At 46.6% G+C, this 26,604-nt stretch overlaps 2 protein-coding genes and 4 non-coding genes across 6 annotated transcripts; all 6 read right to left on the bottom strand.

Annotated features, from left to right (window-relative positions):
• Positions 1 to 506: 506 nt before the first annotated feature.
• Positions 507 to 3,182, bottom strand: LOC123075779 (uncharacterized). The gene has a single exon (XM_044498302.1). It carries the CDS (start codon positions 3,180 to 3,182, stop codon positions 507 to 509), a length of 2,676 nt encoding a protein of 891 aa, XP_044354237.1.
• A 15,650-nt stretch (positions 3,183 to 18,832) lies between these two features.
• On the bottom strand, positions 18,833 to 21,672 carry LOC123075778 (uncharacterized). Its single transcript, XM_044498301.1, has one exon. The coding sequence runs from the start codon at positions 21,659 to 21,661 to the stop codon at positions 18,965 to 18,967; it is 2,697 nt and encodes an 898-aa protein (XP_044354236.1). The 5' UTR covers positions 21,662 to 21,672; the 3' UTR covers positions 18,833 to 18,964.
• Positions 21,673 to 23,186: 1,514 nt separating this feature from the next.
• On the bottom strand, positions 23,187 to 23,282 carry LOC123081215 (small nucleolar RNA Z101). The gene has a single exon (XR_006438691.1). It is a non-coding gene; the product is annotated as a small nucleolar RNA Z101 (small nucleolar RNA).
• Positions 23,283 to 23,597: 315 nt separating this feature from the next.
• On the bottom strand, positions 23,598 to 23,683 carry LOC123081218 (small nucleolar RNA Z102/R77). Its single transcript, XR_006438694.1, has one exon. It is a non-coding gene; the product is annotated as a small nucleolar RNA Z102/R77 (small nucleolar RNA).
• A 71-nt stretch (positions 23,684 to 23,754) lies between these two features.
• LOC123081216 (small nucleolar RNA Z101) lies at positions 23,755 to 23,850 on the bottom strand. Its single transcript, XR_006438692.1, has one exon. It is a non-coding gene; the product is annotated as a small nucleolar RNA Z101 (small nucleolar RNA).
• A 238-nt stretch (positions 23,851 to 24,088) lies between these two features.
• Positions 24,089 to 24,186, bottom strand: LOC123081217 (small nucleolar RNA Z101). Its single transcript, XR_006438693.1, has one exon. It is a non-coding gene; the product is annotated as a small nucleolar RNA Z101 (small nucleolar RNA).
• Between the last annotated feature and the right edge of the window lie 2,418 nt (positions 24,187 to 26,604).

Raw genomic sequence — 26,604 nt, 5'->3', positions numbered from 1 at the left:
TGTGGGATAATATAATAGTTGTGATGATGATTGTTTTGTAGGTTAGTTTAGTCATCAGTGCTTTGCTACTGTATTTGCTATGTCTCCACGCTTATATAGTGCCATACACTGTGTTGGAATTCCTCTGTGGGTAGATGTCGCTGCTTGTGGTTGACTTTATATAGTAGGCCTGGCATACACGTATATGACAACACCTAACCCTCTATTAATTAGAAATCCAACTATAACTCAACTCGTACACTTATATTCGGCACATATATTTTAACAAAAAATAAATATATTGATGAACAAATGGACAGATCTTCAACAATACATAAGGTACACTTTTTCTTGACGATAAAGCAGCAGAGTGTTGTTTTTCACTGACATAGAAGGTGTGAAGTATACAAACGTAACCAGAGACATGAAGTGAAAAAGAAATGCTAGTAAGGTACACTATCTTTCCTTCCAACAAAAAAACAATACATAAGGTACCCTTTGTTTCGCAGAAACTCTCCAGTTTTATGTTAAATGTTAGAGACCATCTCATATCCACTCGATCTCCTCCTCTGCGAAGGAAGCGGCGCGGTGCCTGGAAGTCGCTGCTGCAAGAACAACAACAAGGCCAGCAACGCCGCCCCGCATGGTATAACCATGTCCCAAGCGACGCTGAACAGATCGTCGTGGGGGCTCGCGTACAATTTGGAAGAGCGCATGCTCGGCTTGTAGATCCGGGCCCTCACTACATCATACACATGAGGCATCAAGCGGAGCATGGTGCCCCCAAGGTAAAACCACGGCGAGATCGCCCAAGCTCTGGACCCTCCCAAGGACGCGTTTAGGATGATCTGCGGAAGAAGGAAGCCATCCAGTATCAGCCCCGCGTACGACACAAGGTCCTGCCAGATCGTCACCCGCCATCCGGCCATGCCGATCGTGGAGGCGCGGGCGTTGATCACGTGGAAGACCGCGGCCACGATTCCTCCAAGGGCGTACAATGGCAGGCATATCCATAACACAGTCCGCTCGGACATGGTGGATGTGCGTCGGCCGGACCACGCGAGCTGGAGAAGGCGCAGCTGCAACACGAAGGCGATCAATGTAGGCGCCCTCATCATGACCTCGTTGATCTCGATCCTTCGGCTAGTGGGGTGCAACTCATAGTACTGGCTCCTCCTGCTTGCGAACAGGGCCTCTGAGTTGAGCACGAGAGGGGCGAGGAACCCCATGGTGAGCACGACGAGCATGGTCACCGATACCGCCGGAGCCGCCTCCGGGTTCCTCTTGGTGTGAAGGATCTGCAGGATGGTGAAGACACACGAGAGCGTCGTCGAGGCCACAAGCATGACGCTTTCCATGTCCATCCTTGATATGGCGTTCTCCACTTGCGCGGAGTACATCCCGTGCATGGTGAAGTTGATCTTCGCAAAGAAGAGGCGATCGGTCTTGTCTCTGAGGCTGCTGATCGCTCCTGTTCCGTGCTCCGGCATGTTGGAACCAAGGGAAGCGAACTGCACCGTTACCAGTGTCTGACAGTCAGTCAAGCCGGCGCGCTCTTGGCAGCCGACCATGCACAGGATGCCCCTCTTCCGGTCATAAATGCCCTCTGCCAAGATCTTTCTTTTCTCGACGCTATAGTTTGAGTAGTGGGCCACATTGCTAGGACGCACCCTCATCTTGTCACGTGGAGCAGAGTAGCGTATGACATAGCTGACATTCAACAGGTCCTCCTTCATGTCGTCAACCACCGCACGCCGGGCCGCGGCGGTCGTGGGCATGCTCCCGTAGACCACCCAACGCCGGGAGGAGGCATCGTCGTCGGCCAGAATATTGTCGGCGACCATCCCCGAGCCGATTGTGACTGGGTAGGCTTGTCCCCTGATGTCTAGCGCTTGGAAACTAAACTCAGCGTCACCGTTACTAGAGTTGAAATCTGGGAAAGAGTCTGACCCTATGATCTTCTTCCCGTTGCTGATCTCCTGGTGATGTTTCTTGGCCTCCTCCAGCATCGTGTCGTTGTAGCTGTACTTCACGTCGGAGATGTTGGCGTTGCTTCTTTGGTCGTCGATGATCGGCATCGGTTCAGCGCCGGCTTGGCTAGAGTTCCAGAGCATCCCGGCCACGGATCTCCGTTCCCGCATCGTCCACACTGCTGGGAACCAGAAGCTCATCCCGATCCCGCAGTCGACTGCCGGAGCAGACGCCGGCGCCCTTAGCGTAACCCGGCACGCCCTGAGGCACAGCATACGCCGAGCCTGGTCCCAGTGCCCGTCGGCCACCAGGGCTTCATCGCCGACCAAGAAGCGGCGTCGACGGTAGCCCCTCTCGGTCGGCCTGGTGTCATTGAAGAGCACCGCGTATGCGTGCAAGGCGGCGCCATCCGCGCTGCACTGCATCTGGTTGACGCGCATCCGCGGAAACACGGCGCGGCCATGCTCCAACCTGTAGGAGATCATGAGCTGTTCTTTAAGGTGGGCGCACACGGAGTTGACACCGCCGAGCGCCCGGAGCGAGCCAATAGCCGGCAGCCTCGATGGGCCGGGGCTGCAGGCCGCATGCTCGGAGTCGTACTTGTAGTGGTCGCCCTCGGTGTACGCGAGGAGGCTGATGGTCCCAAGGTCGGAGGAGCCCTCCATGCTGCCGGACACGAAAGGATCGGCGAGGCTGGGAGGGCTGGGGACATGGAGGCGGAGGACAACGTCATGGTACTGCCTGAGAGAACCGTCGGCGGCGTGCTCGGTGCCGGTCCCGACCATGCAGAGCTCGCGCGAGGCCGAGGAGTGGTAACCGTCGAGGACGAAGGCGATGGTCGCGGCCTCGCTGTAGTAGTGGTGGTTTCCACGGTGCCAACTGCGGGGACCAAAGATGGTCAAGGTGCCGGTGAGGTGAACGAGAGCCAGGTCGTCCGTGCGGGACGCGCCGTGTGGAAGGAAGTGGAACTGGCGGGCTTTGTAGGGGTCGTCGTCGGGGGAAAACAGCCCGTCGGCGCCCCCGGAGAACTGGCCGCCGGATATTTGGAAGGAGCGGATGAGTGCAACGGCCTCGTCGCCGTCGGTGTGGCGGTCCTGAGCCGGTGTCAGGGAGGGGCAGGCAGTGGAGTAAGAGGAGGCCGTGACGGCGGCGGAGAGGGTGGCCGTCGACGCAAGAAGAAGGAAGCAGAGGTGGTGCCTGTACATGGTGCGATCCCTCACTGGTGGCGCCATTTTCGGTTGATTGAGCTGGTTAGCCGGCCATGTGTTTGCACTACGTGGTAGAAGAAGACTACAGCCTAGGGGTGGAGCTGGTTAGCCGGGCCTCTGTTATAGTCTATACGTAGCCGGCCATTTTGTTTGGATGCTGCACTGCCGGCCGGCTGCGACGTGGTCATTGGATGGGGCATTTCTAATCTATCCCTTAAAATTTAGTGAAGTATATATATTTCATTAAAATTCGTTCAACCTAGCTGATCATTTATATTTAACAGAGTTAAAAAAATTCATTTACATTTTATTTTCGGCCACCGAAACACATGTCTTTACTTCTTTATTTCATTCAGTGACATTGGAGTACATAATAATTCATCAATTCTTTTCTATAAGAGAAAGACCAAAGAAAATAAGAACCACAACTAGACAGTTTAGAAGATATCCAACTTTCTTAACTGCTCCCATTAATTGAATTAATATCTTCTCTATGTTTTCATTGTTGATCTCTGGCTTCTTGAGCATAGAGGTGGAGCTGGTTAGCCGGCCTTGTGTTTGCACTACTTAATTAGCCGGCCATTTTGGACGCTGGCACGCTGCAGCGCCAGCCGGCGTCGACGTGGTCACTTGTACGCAACTTGCATGTATGGAAGAGAAAATGGGAGGAAATGTCGAAGAGAAAATGTGTCCCACACACTTGTCTTGTTCTGGTTTCTCAAAGTAGCTCATCCAGTACGTAACCATTTTTATTAACGAGTAACCAAGAATTAATTAACGGTGAACTGTATAGAACATGGGGTGTTTGTGCTTTGGCTAGCTGCTGTCCGTTGGATGGCGTTTGAGTGGCTGATGCATAGCCGCAAGTCGCAGTGCAGGGAGAAGCATGAGAAAAGGTTCACTAGTAAAAAAAAAGGCCATTTGTCCCGGTTCGTAAGGCCCATTTGTCCCGGTTGGGGAACCGGGACTAAAGTATCGGTACTAAAGCCCTACACCTTTAGTCCCGGTTCTTACACCAACCGGGACAGATGGGCCTCCATGTGGCCGCTGCGGCGAGCCCAGGCAGGAGGGCCTTTGGTCCCGGTTGGTGGCACCAACCGGGACCAAAAGGCATCCACGCGTCAACAGCTGGCAGGAGCTGAGGGTTTTTTTTTTGAAAAGGGGTGGTTAGGGGGTTTTGGGGTTTAATTTAGGGTGTTAGCTAGCTAATAGAGAGAAGTGCCCTCTCTTATCTCCGTGCTTGGTTTACCAACGCTACTGCTATGCCTAAACATGGCTTAGATTGAAGTGAAGGCAACATGTGATGCATGTCGAAAGTAATACTAATCCTATAACTTGATCTAGTTTGGATTAGTACTACTTTCGACATGCACGACATGCATGTTGCCTTCACTTCAATCCAATCCATGTTCATTTCACCCACTGATATATAATAACTCTTCATGCTCGTATCATGCATCATCATAATAACAAGTCCTATTAATCATCATCATACAACTTCTACTCGTTATTAATAACAAGCCATACGATCATCATCCTTATAGTCATCGAACCAACCCTACTTAATTATTCTTAGCACATGATCATCAGTATTAGGTAGGACCTAAATACCCTCTTTAAGATAAAATAGCATAAAACAATATAGACCCTGACTCTCCATTATGGAGAATGGAGATCATCCTGTCTCCAATTCATGCGCTTCGCTTCCTTTTGCTTCTAAGAACCTCCTTACGACTGTCCATATATTTTTTCATTCTTTGATTTTCATGTCTCCACTTCTTTTAAAAATCCGGTATGGACAATTGAGATTCATAGGATGACCTGGCTGTATGTTCAAAACATCAAGGCGACCATTCTAATACATCAGATGAGGCACACAATCATTCGGGATTTCCTGTTGAAAAACATAGTAATAACTTCGTAGTTAGCAATGTAGTTAAGTTTCAAAAGAATTTATACAAAAGATGCACGGATGTCGTAATACTAAAAAAAATCTTACCATGGCATCTCCATGGATGTTACCGTAGTTCAACACGTGCACTAGTGGCACGTATTGACCATAATGTGGAGGAGTTTTATAATAGATATTGTAATTCTCAAGATCAGTACAAAATGAGACCAAATGATTTTTCTCCTGATAAATTAACTCAGAGCCATCGGTGTAGTAGGTTCTGTCCACCATGTTCCGCACATTGTTTGAAGAATGAAAATAAGCTGTCGACTATTTTGAAATGAACAATATAAATTAGTTAATAACTATGTTTGAGAAACTCACATAGCGGTAGAATTGGAAGCGTATCAACAAGGACCCAAATGTCAATATTGTCTTGGTCGATGTCAGGATCACCAAGATCCATGGTGACAAGCATACCCTCATAAAAATCATACATCTTGCAAAGTGCTTCCCAATTTTTGCAGCAGGTACACATTCTTCCTGCATTTGTCCAGGTATATACTTTCGGTGTCAGCTAAACAGTGCGTGCATGCGTGGTATCCCTTGTTTGTCTGTCCTGAAAGGTTACTGAGAGCGGGCCAATCGTTGATGGTTACAAACAGCAACGCGTGCAGGTTAAACTCCTCCTGTTTGTGCTCATCCCACACACGTACACCGTTTTGATTCCACAGCTGTAAAAGTCCTTCAACTAATGGCCTTAGGTAAACATCAATGTCGTTGCCGGGTTGCTTAGGGCCTTGGATGAGAACTGGCATCATAATAAACTTCCGCTTCATGCACATCCAAGGAGGAAGGTTATACATACATAGAGTCACGCGCCAGGTGATGTGATTGTTGCTCTGCTCCCCGAAAGGATTAATGCCATCCGCGCTTAAACCAAACCATACGTTCCTTGGGTCACCTGCAAACACAGCCCAGTATTTTCTCTTGATTTGTCTCCATTGCGACCCGTCAGCGGGTGCTCTCAACTTCCCGTCTTTCTTACGGTCCTCTCTGTGCCATCGCATCAACTTGGCATGCTTTTCGTTTCTGAACAGTGATAACCCACAAGTATAGGGGATCGCAACAGTTTTCGAGGGTAGAGTATTGAACCCAAATTTATTGATTCGACACAAGGGGAGCCAAAGAATATTCTCAAGTATTAGCAGTTGAGTTGTCAATTCAACCACACCTGGATAACTTAGTATCTGCAGCAAAGTATTTAGTAGCAAAGTAGTATGGAAGTAACGGTAACGATAGCAAAAGTAATATTTTTGTGTTTTGTAGTGATTGTAACAGTAGCAACAGAAAAGTAAATAAGCGAAGAACAATATGTGAAACACTCGTAGGCATTGGATCGGTGATGGAGAATTATGCCGGATGCGGTTCATCATGTAACAGTCATAACATAGGGTGACACAGAACTAGCTCCAATCAATGTAATGTAGGCATGTATTCCGAATATAGTCATACGTTCTTATGGAAAAGAACTTGCATGACATCTTTTGTCCTACCCTCCCGTGGCAGCGGGGTCCTAATGGAAACTAAGGGATATTAAGGCCTCCTTTTAATAGAGTACCGGACCAAAGCATTAACACATAGTGAATACATGAACTCCTCAAACTACGGTCATCACCGGGAGTGGTCCCGATTATTGTCACTTCGGGGTTGCCGGATCATAACACATAGTACGTGACTATAGGCTTGCAAGATAGGATCAAGAACTCACATATATTCATGAAAACATAATAGGTTCATATCTGAAATCATGGCACTCGGGCCCTAGTGACAAGCATTAAGCATAGCAAAGTCATAGCAACATCTTCAGAACATAGTGGATACTAGGGATCAAACCCTAACAAAACTAACTCGATTACATGATAAATCTCATCCAACCCATCACCGTCCAGCAAGCCTACGATGGAATTACTCACGCACGGCGGTGAGCATCACAAAATTGGTGATGGAGGATGGTTGATGATGACGACGACGACGGATTCCCCTCTCCGGAGCCCCGAACGGACTCCAGATCAGCCCTCCTGAGAGAGTTTAGGGCTTGGCGGCGGCTCCATCGTAAAACGCGATGAATCTTTTTCTCTGATTTTTTTCTCCCCGAACACGAATATATGTAGTTGGAGTTGAGGTCGGTGGAGCACCAGGGGGCCCATGAGGCAGGGGGCGTGCCCAGGGGGGCAGGCGCGCCCCCACCCTCGTGGACAGGGTGTGGGCCCCCTGGCCTTGATTCTTTCGCCAATATTTTTCATTATTTTCAAAAATAATCTTCGTGGATTTTCAGGTCATTCCGAGAACTTTTGTTTCTGCACATAAATAACACCATGGCAATTCTGCTGAAAACAGCGTCAGTCCAGGTTAGTTGCATTCAAATCATGCAAGTTAGAGTCCAAAACAAGGGCAAAAGTGTTTGGAAAAGTAGATACGACGGAGACGTATCAACTCCCCAAAGCTTAAACCTTTGCTTGTCCTCAAGCAATTTAGTTGATAAACTGAACGTGATAAAGAAAAACTTTTACAAACTCTGTCTGCTCTTGTTGTTGTAAATATGTAAAGCCAACATTCAAGTTTTCATCAAAGATTATAACTAACCATATTCACAATAACTCTTAGATCTCATGTTTACTCATATCAATGGCATAATCAACTAGCGAGCAATAATAATAAATCTCGGATGACAACACTTTCTCAAAACAATCATAATATGATATAACAAGATGGTATCTCGCTAGCCCTTTCTGAGACCGCAAAACATAAATGCAGAGCACCTTTAAAGATCAAGGACTGACTAGACATTGTAATTCATGGTAAAAGAGATCCAGTCATAGTCATGCCCAATATAAATTAATAGCAATGAATGCAAATGACAGCGGTGCTCTCCAGCTGGTGCTTTTTAATAAGAGGGTGATGACTCAACATAAAAGTAGATAGATAGGCCCTTCGCAGAGGGAAGCAGGGATTTGTAGAGGTGCCAGAGCTCGGTTTTAAAGCAGAGATAAATAATATTTTGAGCGGCATACTTTCATTGTCAACATAACAACTAAGAGATGGCGATATCTTCCATGCTACACACATTATAGGCAGTTCCCAAACAGAATGGTAAAGTTTATACTCCCCCTCCACCAACAAGCATCAATCCATGGCTTGCTCGAAACAACGAGTGCCTCCAACTAACAACAGTCCGGTGACCAGCCATTTGGTTTGCAATTATTTTGATTTGGTTTGCATAAAGCATGGGACTGGGCATCCCGGTGACCAGCCATTTTCTCGTGAGTGAGGAGTGGAGTCCACTCCTCTTGAGAATAACCCGCCTAACATGGAAGATACGGACAGCCCTAGTTGATACATGAGCTATTCGAGCATACAAAACAGAATTTCATTTGAAGGTTTGGAGTTTGGCACATACAAATTTACTTGGAACGGCAGGTAGATACCGCATATAGGAAGGTATAGTGGACTCATATGGAATAACTTTGGGGTTTAAGGGATTGGATGCACAAGCAGTATTCCCGCTTAGTACAAGTGAAGGCTAGCAAAAGACTGGGAAGCGACCAACTAGAGAGCGACAACAGTCATGAACATGCATTAAAATTAATAAACATTGAGTGCAAGCATGAGTAGGATATAATCCACCATGAACATAAATATCGTGAAGGCTATGTTGATTTGTTTCAACTACATGTGTGAACATATGCCAAGTCAAGTCACTTGAATCATTCAAAGGAGGATACCACCCCATCATACCACATCACAACCATTTTAATAGCACGTTGGCATGCAAGGTAAACCATTATAAACTCCTAGCTAATTAAGCATGTCATAAGTAACTATAATCTCTAATTGTCATTGCAAACATGTTTATTCATAATAGGCTGAATCAGGAATGATGAACTAATCATATTTACAAAAACAAGAGAGGTCGATTTCATACCAGCTTCTCTCATCTCAGTCAGTCCATCATATATCGTCATTATTGCCTTTCACTTGCACGACCGAATGATGTGAACAATAATAATAGTGCACGTGCATTGGACTAAGCTGGAATCTGCGAGCATTCAATAAACAGGAGAAGACAAGGCAATATGGGCTCTTGGTTAAATCAACAATAATGCATATAAGAGCCACTACAACAATTTAATTATGGTCTTCTCCTATCGACCCCCAAAGAAAAGAAAAGAAATAAAACTATTTACACGAGAAAGCTCCCAACAAGCAAAAGAAGAACAGGAAATCTTTTGGGTTTTCTTTTAATTATTACTACTACAGCAAGAAAGTAAACTAGCTAAAAGCTACAACTAATTTTTTTTTGGTTTTTTGCTTTTTCTTAAGGTTTATCAAACACACAAGAAGAAAGCATAAAAGGAAAATAAACTAGCATGGATATTACAATGAAAGAGTATGAGCACCGACAGCTAGCAATGAGTGTGTGAACATAAATGTAATGTCGATGGGAAATACGTACTCCCCCAAGCTTAGGCTTTTGGCCTAAGTTGGTCTATTGCCACGGATGGCCTGGCGGATATCCAAAGTTGTAGTTGGGGTCGTACTGAGAAGAAGAGGCCTCTGATTGCCACTGGTTGGCAATCATCTCTGGATCCCACTGGTAATTAGACGGTCGTGGAGGATCAAATTGTGGTTCCAGCTCTGGCTCTGTGGCTGATGTAGGGTTCCGGTAGGCGTGAATGGCCGCCAGCGGAACGAGATACTAGCCTGCAAATAAATCAAACAAGGAAGGAGCAGGCAAGGTAATAGTCTCAGGGTGATGTTTATCAAAGAAAAATTTGTATTTAAGCGCCCTTTCCCTATTCTTAACAAGAAAATCATGTGCTACCATACTCTTATAATCTAAATAAACAGTAGGCAGCAATTTTTCTTCTTTTTCATAGTGCCTAATAGGTATGTTATAGTATGCAGCAAGGCGTGAAGCATAGACACCTCCAAAGTTGGGGCCCTTTGTACGGTTTAGACTTAACCGTTTGGCAATAATACCGCCCATACTAACAGAGTCGTCACGGAATAAACCATGGAACAAAATAATAATATCAGGAACACTAAGGTTTCCACAGTTTCCGCGACCAATTAAGCAACGACTAGCAAATATTGCAAAGTAGCGTAAAACAGGAAAATGTATGCTAGTGATTCTTGCATCGGAAACCTTCCTAGTTTCCCCTACAGTAATAGTATCAATAAACCCGTCCACATCTTTACGATGTGGTTCCTCTAAGCTACCCTCGAAAGGTATTTTGCAAACCCTGCAAAATTCATATAATGACATCTTCTTAACCACATCATATAAATGAAACTCTACTGAAGGAGGTGATTCCTTAGGATAATAGTAGAAGTTTTGCATAAAAGTATTGGTGAGTAAGAGATACTGTTCGCGTTGGTCGCGGAGGAAGTCGGTGAGGCCTGCATTCTCAGCCAATTCATAAAAATCATCATAAATCCTGGCTGCTCTCAAGAAATCATCGGAAGGCCATTCACACAGCCGAACCTCCGTGGTGCGAGGCAGATTATATTTGGGCCTCTCTGCTTCTTCACTTTGCTTTTTCTTCGAGCTTCGGCTCGATGAGCCCCTCAAAAATCTCTTCATCGTTTTCTGAAAATTTCTGAAATTTTTAGTAACTTCAAATAAAAGTGAACCAAGCTCAACAAAATTGATAGCAACTACTCCTACAAGTGCCTAGAGCCTATACCATGCATTAAAACTACTTGGAACCATATAAATTTGACATGCAAGCTCAAGAACATGGTCACCTAGGTAGCACAAATTTGCAATGAATAAAGCACTAGAACAAAAACTAATTGGACCAATGGAGGAGTCACATACCAAGGAACAATCCCCCAAAGCAGTTTTGTGACAGGTGCTTTGAGCAAGGAGATCGAAAATCACAGCAAAATGAGCTAGAACTCGTGCTTGAGCTGGATGGTGATTTTTTGGGAGGAAGAAGAAGTGTGTGGGTGCATGAATAAGTGGAGGAGAGCCACCATGGGCCCACGAGGCAGGGGGCGCGCTCAGGGGGGTGGGCACGCCCTGGACCCTCGTGGCCAGGTGCTTGTTCCCCTGCTGTGTTCTCAGTGCCAGATATTCTCAAATATTCCAGAAAAAATCATATTAAATTGGCAGGGCATTTGGAGAACTTTTATTTTCGGGGTATTTTTATATTGCACGGATAATTCAGGAAACAAACAGAAAATACTAATTTTACTTTATTTCAACTAAATAGCAGAAAGTAGGAGGGTACACAAGGTTGTGCTTTCTAACTTCATCCATCTCATGCTCATCAAAAGGAATCCAGTAACAAGGTTGATCAGGTCTTGTTAACAAACTCATTCCGAATCGCATGAAACCGGAGAAATTTCAAATAACACTATGTTACCTCAACGGGGATATGCACATCCCCAATAATAAGAATATCATATTTCTTTTTGACAGTAGGAAGAGGAAATTCAAAACCTCCAAAAATAATCGATGGAATTTTTCCAATAGAATTGATACTGTGGACTTGAGGTTGTTTCCTCGGAAAGTGTACCGTATGCTCATTGCCATTAACATGAAAAGTGACATTGCTTTTGTTGCAATCAATAACAGCCCCTGTAGTATTCAAAAAGGGTCTTCCAAGAATAATAGACATACTATCGTCCTCGGGAATATCAAGAATAACAAAGTCTGTTAAAATAGTCACGTTCGCAACTACAACAGGCACATCCTCACAAATACCGACAGGTATAGCAGTTGATTTATCAGCCATTTGCAAGGATATTTCAGTAGGTTTCAACTTATCCAAATCAAGTCTACGATATAAAGAGAGAGGCATAACACTAACACCGGCTCCAAGATCACATAAAGCAGTTCTAACATAATTTCTTTTAATGGAGCATGGTATAGTGGGTACTCTTGGATCTCCAAGTTTCTTTGGTATTCCACCCTTCAAAGTATAACTAGCAAGCATGGTGGAAATCTCAGCTTCCGGTATCTTTCTTTTATTCGTAACAATTTCTTTCATATACTTAGCATAAGGATTCATTTTGAGCATATCAGTTAATCGCATACGCAAGAAGATAGGTCTAATCATTTCAGCAAAGCGGTCAAAATCCTCATCATCCTTTTCTTGGATGGTTTGGGAGGAAAAGGCATGGGTTTCTGAACCCATGGTTCTCTTTCTTTACCGTGTTTCCTAGCAACAAAGTCTATTTTATCATAACGTTGATTCTTTGATTGTGGGTTATCAAGATCAACAGCAGGTTCAATTTCTACATCATTATCATTGCTAGGTTGAGCATCAACATGAACATCATCATTAATATTATCACTAGGTTCATGTTCATTACCAGATTATGTTTCAGCATCAGAAATAGAAATATTATTGGGATTCTCAGGTGTGTCTACAATAGGTTCACTAGAAGCATGCAAAGTCCTATCATTTTTCTTTTTCTTCTTTTTAGAAGGACTAGGTCCATCAATATTATTTCTCTGAGAATCTTGCTCAATTCTCTTAGGATGGCCTTCAGGATACAAAGGTTCCTGAGTCATTTTACCAGTTCTAGTAGCCACTCTAACAGCATAGTCATTATTCTTACTATTCAATTCATTGAGAAAATCATTCTGAGCTTTAAGTACTTGTTCTACTTGAGTGGTAACCATAGAAGCATGTTTCCTAATGAGTTTAAGTTCACCTTTAACTCTAGACATATAATCACCCAAGTGTTCAATCATATAAGCATTTTGTTTCAATTGTCTACCAAAATAAGCATTGAAGTCTTCTTGATTAACCATAAAGTTATCAAACTCATCCAAACATTGGCTAGCAAACTTAGTAGGAGGGATTTCAGCTTTATCATATCTATAGAGAGAATTTACCTTCACTACCTGTGTCGGGTTATCAAGACCATGTATTTCTTCAATAGATGATGGATTAAAATCATGTATTTCTTCAACAGACGGTTAATTAAGACCATGTATTTCTTCAATAGGAGGTAAATTCTTAACATCTTCAGCTATAATACCTTTTTCTTTCATAGATTTCTTTGCCTCTTGCATATCTTCAGGACTGAGAAATAGAACACCTCTTTTCTTCAGAGTTGGTTTAGGAATAGGCTCAGGAGCTGGCTCAGGAAGTGTCCAACTATTTTCATTTGTCAGCATATTATTCAATAGAATTTCAGCTTCATCCGGTGTTCTTTCCCTGAAAACAGAACCAGCACAACTATCCAGGTAATCTCTGGAAGCATCGGTTAGTCCATTATAAAAGATATCAAGTATTTCATTTTTCTTAAGAGGATGATCAAGGAAAGCATTAATTAATTGGAGAAGCCTCCCCCAAGCTTGTGGGAGACTCTCTTCTTTAATTTGCACAAAATTGTATATATCCCTTAAAGCAGCTTGTTTCTTATGAGCAGGGAAATATTTAGCAGAGAAGTAATAAATCATATCCTGGGGACTACGCACACAACCAGGATCAAGAGAATTAAACCATATCTTAGCATCACCCTTTAATGAGAACGGAAATATTTTAAGGATATAAAAGTAGCGAGTTCTCTCATCATTAGTGAATAGGGTTGCTATATCATTTAATTTAGTAAGATGTGCCACAACAGTTTCAGATTCATAGCCATAGAAAGGATCAAATTGAACCAAAGTAATTATATCAGGATCAATAGAGAATTCATAATCCTTATCAGTAACAAAGATAGGTGAAGTAGCGTAAGCAGGATCAAATTTCATTCTAGCATTCAGAGTTTTTTGTTTAAGCTTAGCTAATAATTTCTTAAGATCACTTCTATCATTGCAAGCAAGAAAGTCTCTTTTAGTCTCTTCATCCATAACATAGCCCTCAGGCACAACAGGCAATTCATATTTATTAGAAGAGTCTTCATCATCACTTTCTTCAGTATTATCAGTTTCCATAATTTCATTCTCTCTAGCCCTAGCAAGTTGTTCATCAAGAAAATCACCAAGTGGCACAGTAGTATCAAGCATATAAGTAGTTTCATCATAAGTATCATGCATAGCAGAAGTGGCATCATCAATAACATGCGACATATCAGAATTAATGGCAGAAGCAGGTTTAGGTGTCGCAAGCTTACTCAAAACAGAAGGTGAATCAAGTGCAGAGCTAGATGGCAGTTCCTTACCTCCCCTCGTAGTTGAGGGATAAATTTTAGTTTTCTTGTCTTTCAAGTTCTTCATAGTGACTAGCAGATATAAATCCCAAGTGACTCAAAGAATAGAGCTATGCTCCCTGGCAACGGCGCCAGAAAATAGTCTTGATAACCCACAAGTATAGGGGATCGCAACAGTTTTCGAGGGTAGAGTATTCAACCCAAATTTATTGATTCGACACAAGGGGAGCCAAAGAATATTCTCAAGTATTAGCAGTTGAGTTGTCAATTCAACCACACCTGGGTAACTTAGTATCTGCAGCAAAGTATTTAGTAGCAAAGTACGATAGCAAAAGTAATATTTTTGGGTTTTGTAGTGATTGTAATAGTAGCAACGGAAAAGTAAATAAGCGAAGAACAATATGTGAAAAGCTCGTAGGCATTGGATCGGTGATGGAGAATTATGCCGGATGCGGTTCATCATGTAACAGTCATAACATAGGGTGACACAGAACTAGCTCCAATTTATCAATGTAATGTAGGCATGTATTCCGAATATAGTCATACGTGCTTATGGAAAAGAACTTGCATGACATCTTTTGTCCTACCCTCCCGTGGCAGCGGGGTCCTAATGGAAACTAAGGGATATTAAGGCCTCCTTTTAATAGAGTACCGGACCAAAGCATTAACACATAGTGAATACATGAACTCCTCAAACTACGGTCATCACCGGGAGTGGTCCCGATTATTGTCACTTCGGGGTTGCCGGATCATAACACATAGTAGGTGACTATAGACTTGCAAGATAGGATCAAGAACTCACATATATTCATTAAACATAATATGTTCAGATCTGAAATCATGGCACTCGGGCCCTAGTGACAAGCATTAAGCATAGCAAAGTCATAGCAACATCAATCTCAGAACATAGTGGATACTAGGGATCAAACCCTAACAAAACTAACTCGATTACATGATAAATCTCATCCAACCCATCACCGTCCAGCAAGCCTACGATGGAATTACTCACGCACGGCGGTGAACATCACGAAATTGGTGATGGAGGATGGTTGATGATGACGACGGCGATGGATTCCCCTCTCCGGAGCCCCGAACGGACTCCAGATCAGCCCTCCCGAGAGAGTTTAGGGCTTGGCGGCGGCTCCGTATCGTAAAACGCGATGAATCTTTTTCTCTGATTTTTTTCTCCCCGAACACGAATATATGGAGTTGGAGTTGAGGTCGGTGGAGCACCAGGGGGCCCACGAGGCAGGGGGCGTGCCGAGGGGGGCAGGCGCGCCCCCACCCTCGTGGACAGGGTGTGGGCCCCTGGCCTTGATTCTTTCGCCAATATTTTTTATTATTTCCAAAAATAATCTCCGTGGAGTTTCAGGTCATTCCGAGAACTTTTGTTTCTGCACATAAATAACACCATGGCAATTCTGCTGAAAACAGCGTCAGTCCGGGTTAGTTCCATTCAAATCATGCAAGTTAGAGTCCAAAACAAGGGCAAAAGTGTTTGGAAAAGTAGATACGATGGAGACGTATCAAACAGACGTTTCAGCCGTGGAATTATAGGAGCATACCACATCACCTTCGCAGGAACCCTCTTCCTGGGGGCTCGCCGTCAACATCACCAGGGTCATCTCGTCTGATCTTATACCGCAATGCACCGCATACCGGGCATGCGTTCAAATCCTCGTACGCACCACGGTAGAGGATGCAGTCATTAGTGCATGCATGTATCTTCTGCACCTCCAATCCTAGAGGGCATACGACCTTCTTTGCTGGCGTACGTACTGTCGGGCAATTCGTTATCCTTTGGAAGATTCTTCTTCAATATTTTCAGTAGCTTCTCAAATCCTTTAGCAGGCACAACATTCTCTGCCTTCCACTGCAGCAATTCCAGTACGGTACCGAGCTTTGTGTTGCCATCTTCGCAATTGGGGTAAAACCCTTTTTTGTGATCCTCTAACATGCGATCGCACTTCAGCTTCTCCTTTTGACTTTCGCATTGTGTCCTTGCATCGACAATGACCCGGTGGAGATCATCATCATCGGGCACATCGTCTGGTTCCTCTTGATCTTCAGCAGCTTCCCCCGTTGCAGCAACACCGTATTCAGGGGGCACATAGTTGTCATCGTCCTCTTCTTCTTCGTTGTCTTCCATCATAACCCCTATTTCTCTGTGCCTGGTCCAAACATTATAGTGTGGCATGAAACCCTTATAAAGCAGGTGGGTGTGAAGGATTTTCCGGTCAGAGTAAGACTTCGTATTCCCACATATAGGGCATAGACAACACATAAAACCATTCTGCTTGTTTGCCTCAGCCACTTCGAGAAAATTATGCAGGCCCTTAATGTACTCGGAGGTGTGTCTGTCACCGTATATCCATTGCCGGTTCATCTGCCTGCATTATATATAATTATGTGTGTCAAAAGTAAGAAAATTAGACAAGTATCTATCTAAAGTAAGAATTGTTTTTCTTTCAGAAAGAAGATAAGAACAAGAGGCTCACCACGGTGGTGCCGGTGACGAGATCGGCGCGGGCGATCGACGGCGGTGAAGACGGGGACGGGACATGACGGACCGCTAAACCTATGCAAATCTCGGGGGAAATGGAGCTTGGAGGTCGAGCTTCGAGAGGAGAAAGCTTAACTAGTGTGGCTCGGGCATTTCATCGAACACCTCATGTGCATAGGAGGTGAGCTAGAGCACCCAAATGCCATCCCCTCGCCGGCCAGAAAAAACAGAGCACTATGGAGTGCTCTGCTGCGGCGATGGGGTATATATAGGAAACTCATTTGTCCCGGTTCGTGGCTGGAACCAGGACTAAAGCTCCCCCTTCTGTCCCGGTTCGAGCCACGAACCGGGACCAATGTGTGTGGGCCAGGAGCGAGGCCCATTGGTCCAGGTTCGTGCCAGGAACCGGGAAAAATGGGTCCAGATGAACCGGGACCAATGCCCACGAGGCCCAGGCCGGCCCCCTGGGCTCACGAACCGGGACGTATGCCCCCCATGGGTCCCGGTTCGTGACTGAACCAGGACTAATGGGCTGGCCAGGCCCGAACCAAAACCTTGTTTTCTACTAGTGGTTGGGGCTTTTAGTTATCTATTTGCAGTCAATTATTTGTTTTCAGATCTTCCCATCCCCTTGCTCATACCTTTTGACCCAAGAGGGTAAAAGATACAACGGTTTTGCTAAAGGACATCTAGATGTGTCATAAGCATCGCACATCTAAGTCCTATGTCATTGATTTTACTTGAGGATGCTTGATTGAGTCACTTAGATGTGCAATAAATCTAGATACGTCCTAGACAGACCCGAAAGACAAACATTCATCTGCATACTTGAAATTAATAACCTTGGTGGGATAAATCCTAGTCATTAACCCTTTCACATGATGATGCTGAGCAGCTCTAATGAGCAATGATTATTACAAATTTAATGAATTTTTTTTCTAGTTTTGTTGGAGTCAGCCACCCATTGTAATAAGAAGCTAACTCCAACTATCAGGGGCAAAGCTTGGTGTTTTTCCCAATGCAGATTCGTTTCTACCAAACATTCGTCTCTTTCATTGTTTACGACAGTTTATCATTGGTATTACGTATCACCATATATTTGTGTAAATTCATTACTACCAAATATTCATTTCTTTCATTATTTACGAATTTCGTGCCAGAGTTTGGAAAGGGAGGTGGTGGAGGAGATGGGAGATGGGAACCCTAAATCGTCTTGCAACCCGCAAATATATCGGTTGCGGGGAGTTTTGCAGGCCGCGCGGATATTATTTATGGATCGGGCCAAATATACCACATTTGTTCGGGCCACAAAACGGGCAAATGTGATAAATCCTCCAGAAATATATAGGTCAGAGAGGTTATACGGCATTTGCAGGAGGTTGACACTATTCACATCCAATTTTATCGTTTTTGTTTCTATTATTGTAGTAGGTTGAATTAGGAGCTGCTATTTTTTGAGGTTGCACATCAAACATTTATGTGTCTACAAAATTTTTGAGAATGCATGAACATGTATTTAAAAAAAATCGATGTCATAGATCTCATGTAATGGGATATCTCACACATAAGTCTCCCCTACGAAAGGACCGGACAATTTGTCTCATTACTACCAAATATTCATCTCTTCCATACGAAATTTAATCTTGGTGTTGCATATCTCCAAATATTTGCGTAAATTCTTGTCATCCTATTGAAATACCGCACATTTCTAATATATCTTGCGTATCTTTGCTTCCATGGATGCAGTAACAAAACATATAATTTAAACATATTTTCTAGTTTTGTTGGTGTTGGTGACCCACGGTGCTAAGAAGCCAACACCAACCCTGAGGGGCAAAGCTTGGTGTTTTTCCCGAATTCGTTACTAGCAAACATTCGTCTCTACATTGGTTACGAAATTTTAACATTGACTTAGCACCATATATTTGTGTAAATTCCAGTCATTCCATTGAAATACCGCACATTTCTTGTATGTCTAGGATATCTTAGCCTTGAGGGATGCAGTGACCCATCAGCCGAGATAGTAGCGAGCACACGACATGGCCAAGCGATGAGGGTTGTGCATGTATTCCTTGTATTCTTGAAAAAAGCATCTCATATTGAAGAGCAAATGGACATACCTACCACAATACATAAGCTACATTTTCTTTGCTTTCAACCGAAAACAATACATGTTATTCCATGAACCGTAACTGCACCCTTTGATTCCCAGAAGGAGAAGTCCCCCGTTTTAAGCTAAATGTTAGAGACCATCTCATATCCACCCGATCTCCTCTCCGAAGGAAGCGATGCGGTGCCTCCGAGCCGCTGCTGCAAGAACATCAACAAGGCCAGCAGCGCCGCCCCGCAAGGTATAACCACGTCCCACGCGACACCGAAGAAGTCGCCATGGGGGCTCGCGTACAGGTCGGACGAGTGCATGCTCGGCTTGTAGACATGGACTCTGGCCACATCGTACACATGAGGCGCCACACGGACCATGGTGCTCCCTATGTAGAACCACGGCGATATCGCCCGAACTTTGGATTTTCCTAACGACGCGTTCAGGATGACCTGCGGAAGGAGGAAGCCATCCAGTATCAGCCCCGCGTACGACACAAGGTCCTCCCAGATCGTCGCCGGCCCGCCACCCATGACGATGCCCGACGGGTTGCGGCTCGTGGCGGCATGAGCATTGATCATGTGGACGACCGCGGCCAGGACTCCTCCAAGCACATACAAGGGCACACATATCCACAGCACGGTCCTGTCGGACAGGGTGGACGTTCGGCGGCCGGACCACACGAGTTGAAGAAGGCGCAGCTGCAGCACGAAGGCGATCAGCGTGGGCGCCCTCATCACCACCTCGTTCATCTCGATCCACCGGCTGGTCGAGTACTCATAGGGAAAGTACCGGCTCCTCCGGCTTGCAAACAGGGCCTCGGTATTGAGCGCGAGAGGGGCAAGGTGCCCCATGGTGAGCACGGTGAGCATGGTGACCGACGTCGCCGGAGCCACCTCCGGGTTCCTCCTGGTGTGGAGGATCTGCAGGACGATGAAGACGCACGACAGCGTCGTGGAGGCCATCGACATGATGCTCTCGAGGTCCATCCTCAATATGGCTTCGGACACTTCTGTCGCATACATCCCATACAAAGTGAACTGGATCTTCTCGAAGAAAAGGCCATCGGTCTTGTCCCTAAGGCTGCTGATCACCCCTGTTCCGTGCTCGTGCGCCATGGAATCAACCGCGGCGAACTGCACCGTCACAAGAATCTGGCAGTCCGTCGAGCCGTTGCGCTCTTGGCAGCCCACCATGCACAGGAGACCCCTCTTCGGATCATAGAGGCCCTCCGCCGAGATGCGTCTTCTCTGAGGCCTCATCGAGTAGTTTGAGTAGTAGGACATATTACTGCTAGCACGCACCCAGTTGTCACGTGGAGCAGAGTAGCGTATGTCGTAGCTGACATTCACCAGCAGATCCTGCTTTGTGTCGTCAACCACCGCAGGCTGCCAGGAGAAGGCATCGTCGGCGGCCAGCATATTGCCGGCGACCATCGCCGAGCCGATTGTGACAGGGTCCGCGTGTCCGCTCCCGATGACCGGCCCGTAGAAACCGAACTCAAAGTCACGGTGAGTTGTGTTAAAATCCGGGAACAAGTGCGAACCCACGGTGATCTTCTTCTCCTTGCTGATCTTGAGGTAATGCTTCATGGCGTCGTTGAGCAGCGTGTCGTTGTAGCTGTACTTCACGTCGGAGAGGTTGGTGGAGCTTCTTTGGCCGTCCATGCTCGACGCTGTTATCAGTCCAGCGCCGGCTTGGGTCGAGTTCCAGAGCATCCCGGCAACGACGCTCCGCTCCCGCATCGTCCACACGGCCGGGAACCAGAAGCTCATCCCGATCCCGCATCCATGCTCTGGCACCGCCGGAGCAGACGGCAGCACCGGGAGCTCCACCCGGCACGCCCTGAGGCAGAGCATGCGGCGATCCGTGTCCCACTGCCCGTCGGCCACGACGGCCTCCTCGCGGACCAAGAAGCGTCGTTGGCGGCGGTAGTACTCGCGCGTCTCGGTCGGCGTGGTGTCGTTCGAGAGCACCGCGTAGGCGCGCACGTGCACGCCGGCGCCGTCCACGGCGCAGTGCACCTGGTTTACGCGCATCCAGGGAAGCAGAGTGCCGCCGTGCTCCAGCCTCAGCCTGTACGAGGTCATGAGCTGTGGTGTCAGGTGTGCGCACACGGACAAAGGGTGGTTGCCGCCGAGCACCCTGAGCGAGCCGCTGGCCGGCTGCTTCGGTGGGCTGGGGCTGCAGGCCGCTCGCTCGGAGCCGTACTCGTAGTGGTCGCCCTCGGCATACGCGAGGAGGCGGATGGTTCCGAGGCCGGCGCCGCCCTCCAGGCTGCCAGTCACGAAGGGATCGGCGAGGGTGGGAGGACTGGGGACGCGGAGGCGGAGGGCGACGTCGGGGTAGTGCTTGAGAGAGCCATCTTCGGTGCGCTCTGTGCCCGTCCCAACCATGCAGAGCTCCAGTGTGGTTGAGGAGTAGTAACCGTCGAGGAAGAAGGAGACGGAGTCGGCGCCGCTGTCATTACGGAAGGGGTCGTTGAGGGTGAAGGTGGCGGCGAGGTGGACGAGAGCCGGGTCGTCCGTGCGGGAGGCGCCGTGTGGGAAGAAGTAGAAGGAGCGGGCGTTGTAGGGGTCATCGCCGGGGAAAAAGGGGCCATCGGCGCCGCGGGAGAACTTGCCGGTAGAGATCTGGAAGGAGCGGACGAGCGAAAGGGTGTCGTCGGCTTTGGTGTGGCGGTCTTGAGCGGGCGACAGGGAAGGGCAGGCGGTGTAGTAGGAGGAAGCGGTGACTGCGGCGGATATGGTTGCCGTGGACAGGAGGAGAAGAAGGCAGATGTAGAAATAAGTGTGCAGGGTGAGGGTGGGATTCCTCCGTGGTGGCGCCATTCTTGGTTGGTTGGTCGGCCAGGAAGGAGGAGGATCAAGGATGCCCATGGGCTATGTGTTTATATACATACAGTTAGTAGAAGAAGACTGGCTGTGTGGAGAGTGAAGTCTGTTTTAAACCTTGAGGTTGTAGAGCTCGTTGAAAATAAACCCTCACCTCTAAATCCCTGAAGTTTGTACCCTGTGCTACCTAATCCCGGTCAATTTCAACCCTCAACATGTTTGGCGCACCGGGAAAAGATACATCCAGCCCCGGATCAAAGTCTACTCTCACTTACACCCTGCCCCACTTGTTATATCTATCCTCTACCCCCAATCCCCTGTTGTCTCTTTCCATCCTGAAACCAGCGCAGCGCCTCGACGGCACCAACAGGCGGAGCGGAGATAGCCGTACTGGCATGGCACTGCGGTTGGCGGATCGACGTGCACACATAGCGAGCATGCATGGAGCCGAGGCCGAGGACGAGCCACGCGACGGAGATGGCAGCGGCCAAGAACTCTTGCAACAGGCGAGCGCGGCGGCGCCTCAGCGTGGCAGTGGGTTCCTGCGTGCTGCAAGGCGCGTCGCGGCTGTTGGAACGGCACCATCGACTCGAGTGTTGCCCATTAACAGCCACACCCGAGTCTCACGCTCGCCACGCTGCCGACCGATGCAAACACGGCGCACTAGCCCTCCATGCTCCCGCACACGCCTCTGTAATGCTAATTAGCTGCGCTTTCTGTTGTTACCCACTTACCCTTTTACATGTAGATAAACACTTGGATGTGATCGATGGAAATCATCGGCGATTCACACACACCGTGTGGCCAGCACGACACCGAGTGGTGTGTAAGAAGTGGCACGGCCGGCAGGGTACGGCGACAACTCGATTGGCAGATACACCGCTGCGTGCAAGTCAATGGCAGCCCGTCACCATGCCTGAGGAAGGAGATGCCGTGGTTTCTCGGGAGAGAGGATGGAGAGATTGGGTAGATGAATATGGCGTGTGGACTCATAGCAGTCAGGGAGACTAGAGGGTAATCCCGGCTAGGATCATTATTTTCCTAGTGTGTCAAACAAATGTAAACAGGTTTGGGGTCGGGATTGACCGGGATCGATAAGTACAGGATATGAACTTCAGGGATTTAGAGGTGGAGGTTTGTTTTCGACAAGCCCTACAACTTCAAGGTTTAAAATAAACTTCACTCCGCTGCGATGCGATGTGGAACGGCTTGACTTGCACGATCATGGAGGAAATATCTTCCTGCCACTATTGACTGGTAGTGGTAGGGAACCTAGCATAATGGCATGTGGGTCCCACACACTGATCTTGTCCTGGGTTTCCAAGTAAACGTCAATGGTCAACATGGTATGACAGTGACCTGCGTTTTGGAGCTGGAATTTCCAAAGTGGTCCTCCCTTTTCAGTGGCCGAGTCAGGATTGAAGCAAGTCCGGGATCATCAAAAAAATAATTTAACCCTCATTTCACCCAAAGGAATCAAAATAGAGAAAAACACAAAGAGAGAGAATATAATACAGAATGCAGAATGCATCAGATCTCCAAGGTTAAAAGAGTGACATCACAGAAACGCCTCAGACGCAAATTACCCATATAACTTGTGTCTCTGTGCCTGCATGAACACAGCTCTTCCAAGAAACAGCTTCAAGAAAGAATCATGAGAAGCAGGCCCAAAAACACTGGTAGATTTCAATTCAACAACAATGTCTTATGATGCAACTAAACCACCCTACAGCCAAGCACTTCAGGGGTAAGCAATCCTACAGCCAACACATGCTTAATATTTTCCGAAGCATAAAATAAACTAGATTAGATACAGTAGGGGTGACATCTCATATTTTATATGACTAAACTAAGGACTTTGCTGTTCTGCAGGTAATGGTTTTCCTTTGACATTGTTACCTCCGAAACATTGGTTTTATTTTCGCAGAAACGCTGGTGACCTGATTTGGTTCAGTATTTAGGCCATCATATCAGCCAATCAAACCAATAGGGAAATTAATCTCATTCGTCATCTCATCTACCACTTATTAAAAACCAAAACAAAAGATATTTATGAGAGAAGTACTAAGAACGCAGAAGACATCAGCAAGGGAATGCATTGGATCTCCAAGGTGAAAAAGAGTGACATCAGAGAAATGCCTCGGATACAAATTATCCATAAGCTCGTTTCTCCTCAAATGCATCAACAACTCTCCTTTAGAAAAAGACACTTCTCAAGAAAATAAATAAGAATAAACATACAAACCAGCAAAGTATTCTTTCTTCAAGACACGGAATAAAACAAGTATGGGATACGTTCAGATAGAGCTAATACATGATTCATTCGACATCATATCCTCCATCAACAATACACTTATATCCTCATCTCACCCAAACGAATAAAAATTACCACAAAAAAAGAAGACAAAGAAGAGGATATTATCAAGGACTCGTCAGATCTCCAAGGTGAAAAGGGTGTGACATCACAGAGAGGCCTCAGACGAAAACTACCCATGAAACTTGTGTCTCCTCATATGCATCAACAATGCTACTCGGAGAAACAGCAGCAAAAATGAGATACAAAAACAAATTCCAACATTAACTATGCGATGTACACTGCTATCACCTACCAAAGCACAGCAGTGAGCCCATATATAACGTGTGTGCGTGTTGGAGGGAGGGGCCAAAACAAAAACGTGGGAGACCACGCGAACAGAGGAGAGGAGGAGGCGGACTCCCGGCGAGGGGAGGGGATGGTATTGGTGCGAGGAATCCCGGTGTGGTGGTTGGATGGCAGGTGGCGTGGCTTTGGCGGCCGAGCAGAGCACACGAACGAACGAACGAACGGGCTCCGTGGGTGTTAGAAGGGAGAGAGGGATTTGGTGGAATTGTTTGATTGTATTGCTTGAGCCTCGTGGGCATATATATAGGAGTACATGATCTACTTGAAGTACAAGGCAAGCCAGAATAATTCCTAGTCTAACCTATGTTTCCTAATACAATCACGTTACTCAACATCCCCTCGCAGTCACAACGGTAGCGACGCAGACGGTGAGACTGGAGAAGAATCCGAAGGCAAGCCGACGAACGGGCTCCGTGGGCTGCGAGGAGGAGAGAGGAGAATGAATGCGTTTGTTGGTTGGTTCCCGGTGGATGGGACTTATTTTTGGGCGAAAATTGGAGCTCGGAACGACATGCAGACCGGAGAGGAAGAGGAGGCCGCAGCAGCGGGAGAGGTGACGCCGGCGCATTTGAAGACGATTCGATTCATTGGGTGGTTGGTTTTGAGGTGCATGGAGGTGAAATCGGGCGGCGAGGCGACAGAGGAGCAGCTTGTTTCCGGCGGCGAAGCAGAGCGCGGAGAGCAGGGATTGCGGCGGCTATGGCCAATCAATTATCCCTGTCCTGTTTGGCAAACGAAGGGAAGGGGAATATGAGTTTAACTCTAATTCCCTTTCCCCATCTCAGTTACCAGCCCTTCCCCAGGTAATAGATAAGTGGGATTTTTATACGTGAATTCCCCTTTCACTTCCCTGTCGAATTCCCATTCCACCTAAACAAACAAAGGAATAAAACTCTCTAAGCCTCAAACTCCCATTCCCTCTCTCCAACTCCACCGAACCAAACACGCTGTATGGAGTCTGGACGGGACGGCGTTGCGTGGCACAAGGAAGGAGGAGGAATTGGAAGGTGGGGAAAAGATGCGGTTCGTTTTTTGTGGTGTGGGTGAGTCGCCGGAGTGGAGGCTGGGCGGAGAGGAGAGGAAGGAGACAGGGGCGGCGAGGCATGAACGGGCAGGCAGGAGGGTGAGGGGAGGTCCGTTTCCGGCGGGCGGGAATGCGGCGGAGCGAGGAGCGTCCCCTGCGCAGGCGGCGGTGAACAGCCGCAAGCAGTTGGACGGATCGTGGGATTTCGTCCGTCCTCGCAGAAAAGAAAATAAAAGAAAGAAATTGTTTTTTTATTTGGATTTGGATTGATTTGGAAGGAGCGGATGAGTGCAACGGCGTCATCGCCGTCGGTGTGGCGGTCCTGAGCCGGCGCCAGGGAAGGGCAGGCAGAGGAGTAAGAGGAAGCCGTGACGGCGGCGGAGAGAGTAGCCGTGGACGCAAGAAGAAGGAAGCAGAGGTGGTGCCTGTACATGGTGCGATTCCTCACCGGTGGCGCCATTTTTGGTTTGTTGAGCTGCTTAGGCCCTGTTTGGTTCATAAGTCCTAAGACTTTTTTTAGTCCCAACTTATAAGTCCCAAGTCCCTAAAAAGTCCTTACCTGTTTGGTTCTGGGACTTATAAGTCCCTATAAGACCATATTACAACTATAAGTCCCTATAAGACTCTCCTTGAGAGTCTTATTTCATAAGTCCCAAATGCCCACTTTAAGTCCCTATAAGTCCCTCCTGTTTGGTTTAGATGGGACTTATAGGGACTTTTTTAAGTCCCTAAACCAATAAATCCCTGGAAACAAACACCCTTTTAGCCGGCCATGTGTTTGCACTACTTGGTAGAAGAAAACTACGACCTAGGGGTGGAGCTGGTTAGCCGGGCCTGTGTTATAGTCTATACGTAGCCGGCCATTTTGTTTGGACGCTTCAGTGCCGGCCGGCTGCGACGTGGTCATGTGGAATGGCTTGACTTAACACATACGGCATTGCAAAATCTCACTCGACTGAGTCTTTAATATTATATTTGTGAGATCTTACATGAAGATCCGTGTAAATTTTTATTTTTAATTTTTCACATGTTACAGTACGGCATTGCAAAATCTCACTTGACTGAGACTTCGATGCTATATTTGTGGGATCTTACATGAAGATCCATGTAATTTTTTCTTTTTTAATTTTTTACAAGTTAGTATGTCACTTGAATTGGACTTCGTTAATTAAATCTTAGTCAAGTGAGACCTCGCCACACCCTAACACATAATCATATGCAAGTTAATTAACGGAGTAACCAAGGACGCTTCAC

The sequence above is a fragment of the Triticum aestivum genome, chromosome 3D (genome assembly GCF_018294505.1).
Source record: "Triticum aestivum cultivar Chinese Spring chromosome 3D, IWGSC CS RefSeq v2.1, whole genome shotgun sequence".
NCBI classification, from domain to species: domain Eukaryota; kingdom Viridiplantae; phylum Streptophyta; class Magnoliopsida; order Poales; family Poaceae; genus Triticum; species Triticum aestivum.
The sequence above is the reverse complement of the archived record's forward strand: the minus strand, read 5'-3'. Positions and strand labels throughout refer to the sequence as shown.

Bases quoted from the DNA above. Each gene is read 5' to 3' on its own strand.
- LOC123075779 (XM_044498302.1), bottom strand. From the start codon at position 3,182: ATGGCGCCACCAGTGAGGGATCGCACCATGTACAGGCACCACCTCTGC.
- LOC123075778 (XM_044498301.1), bottom strand. From the start codon at position 21,661: ATGGCGCCACCACGGAGGAATCCCACCCTCACCCTGCACACTTATTTC.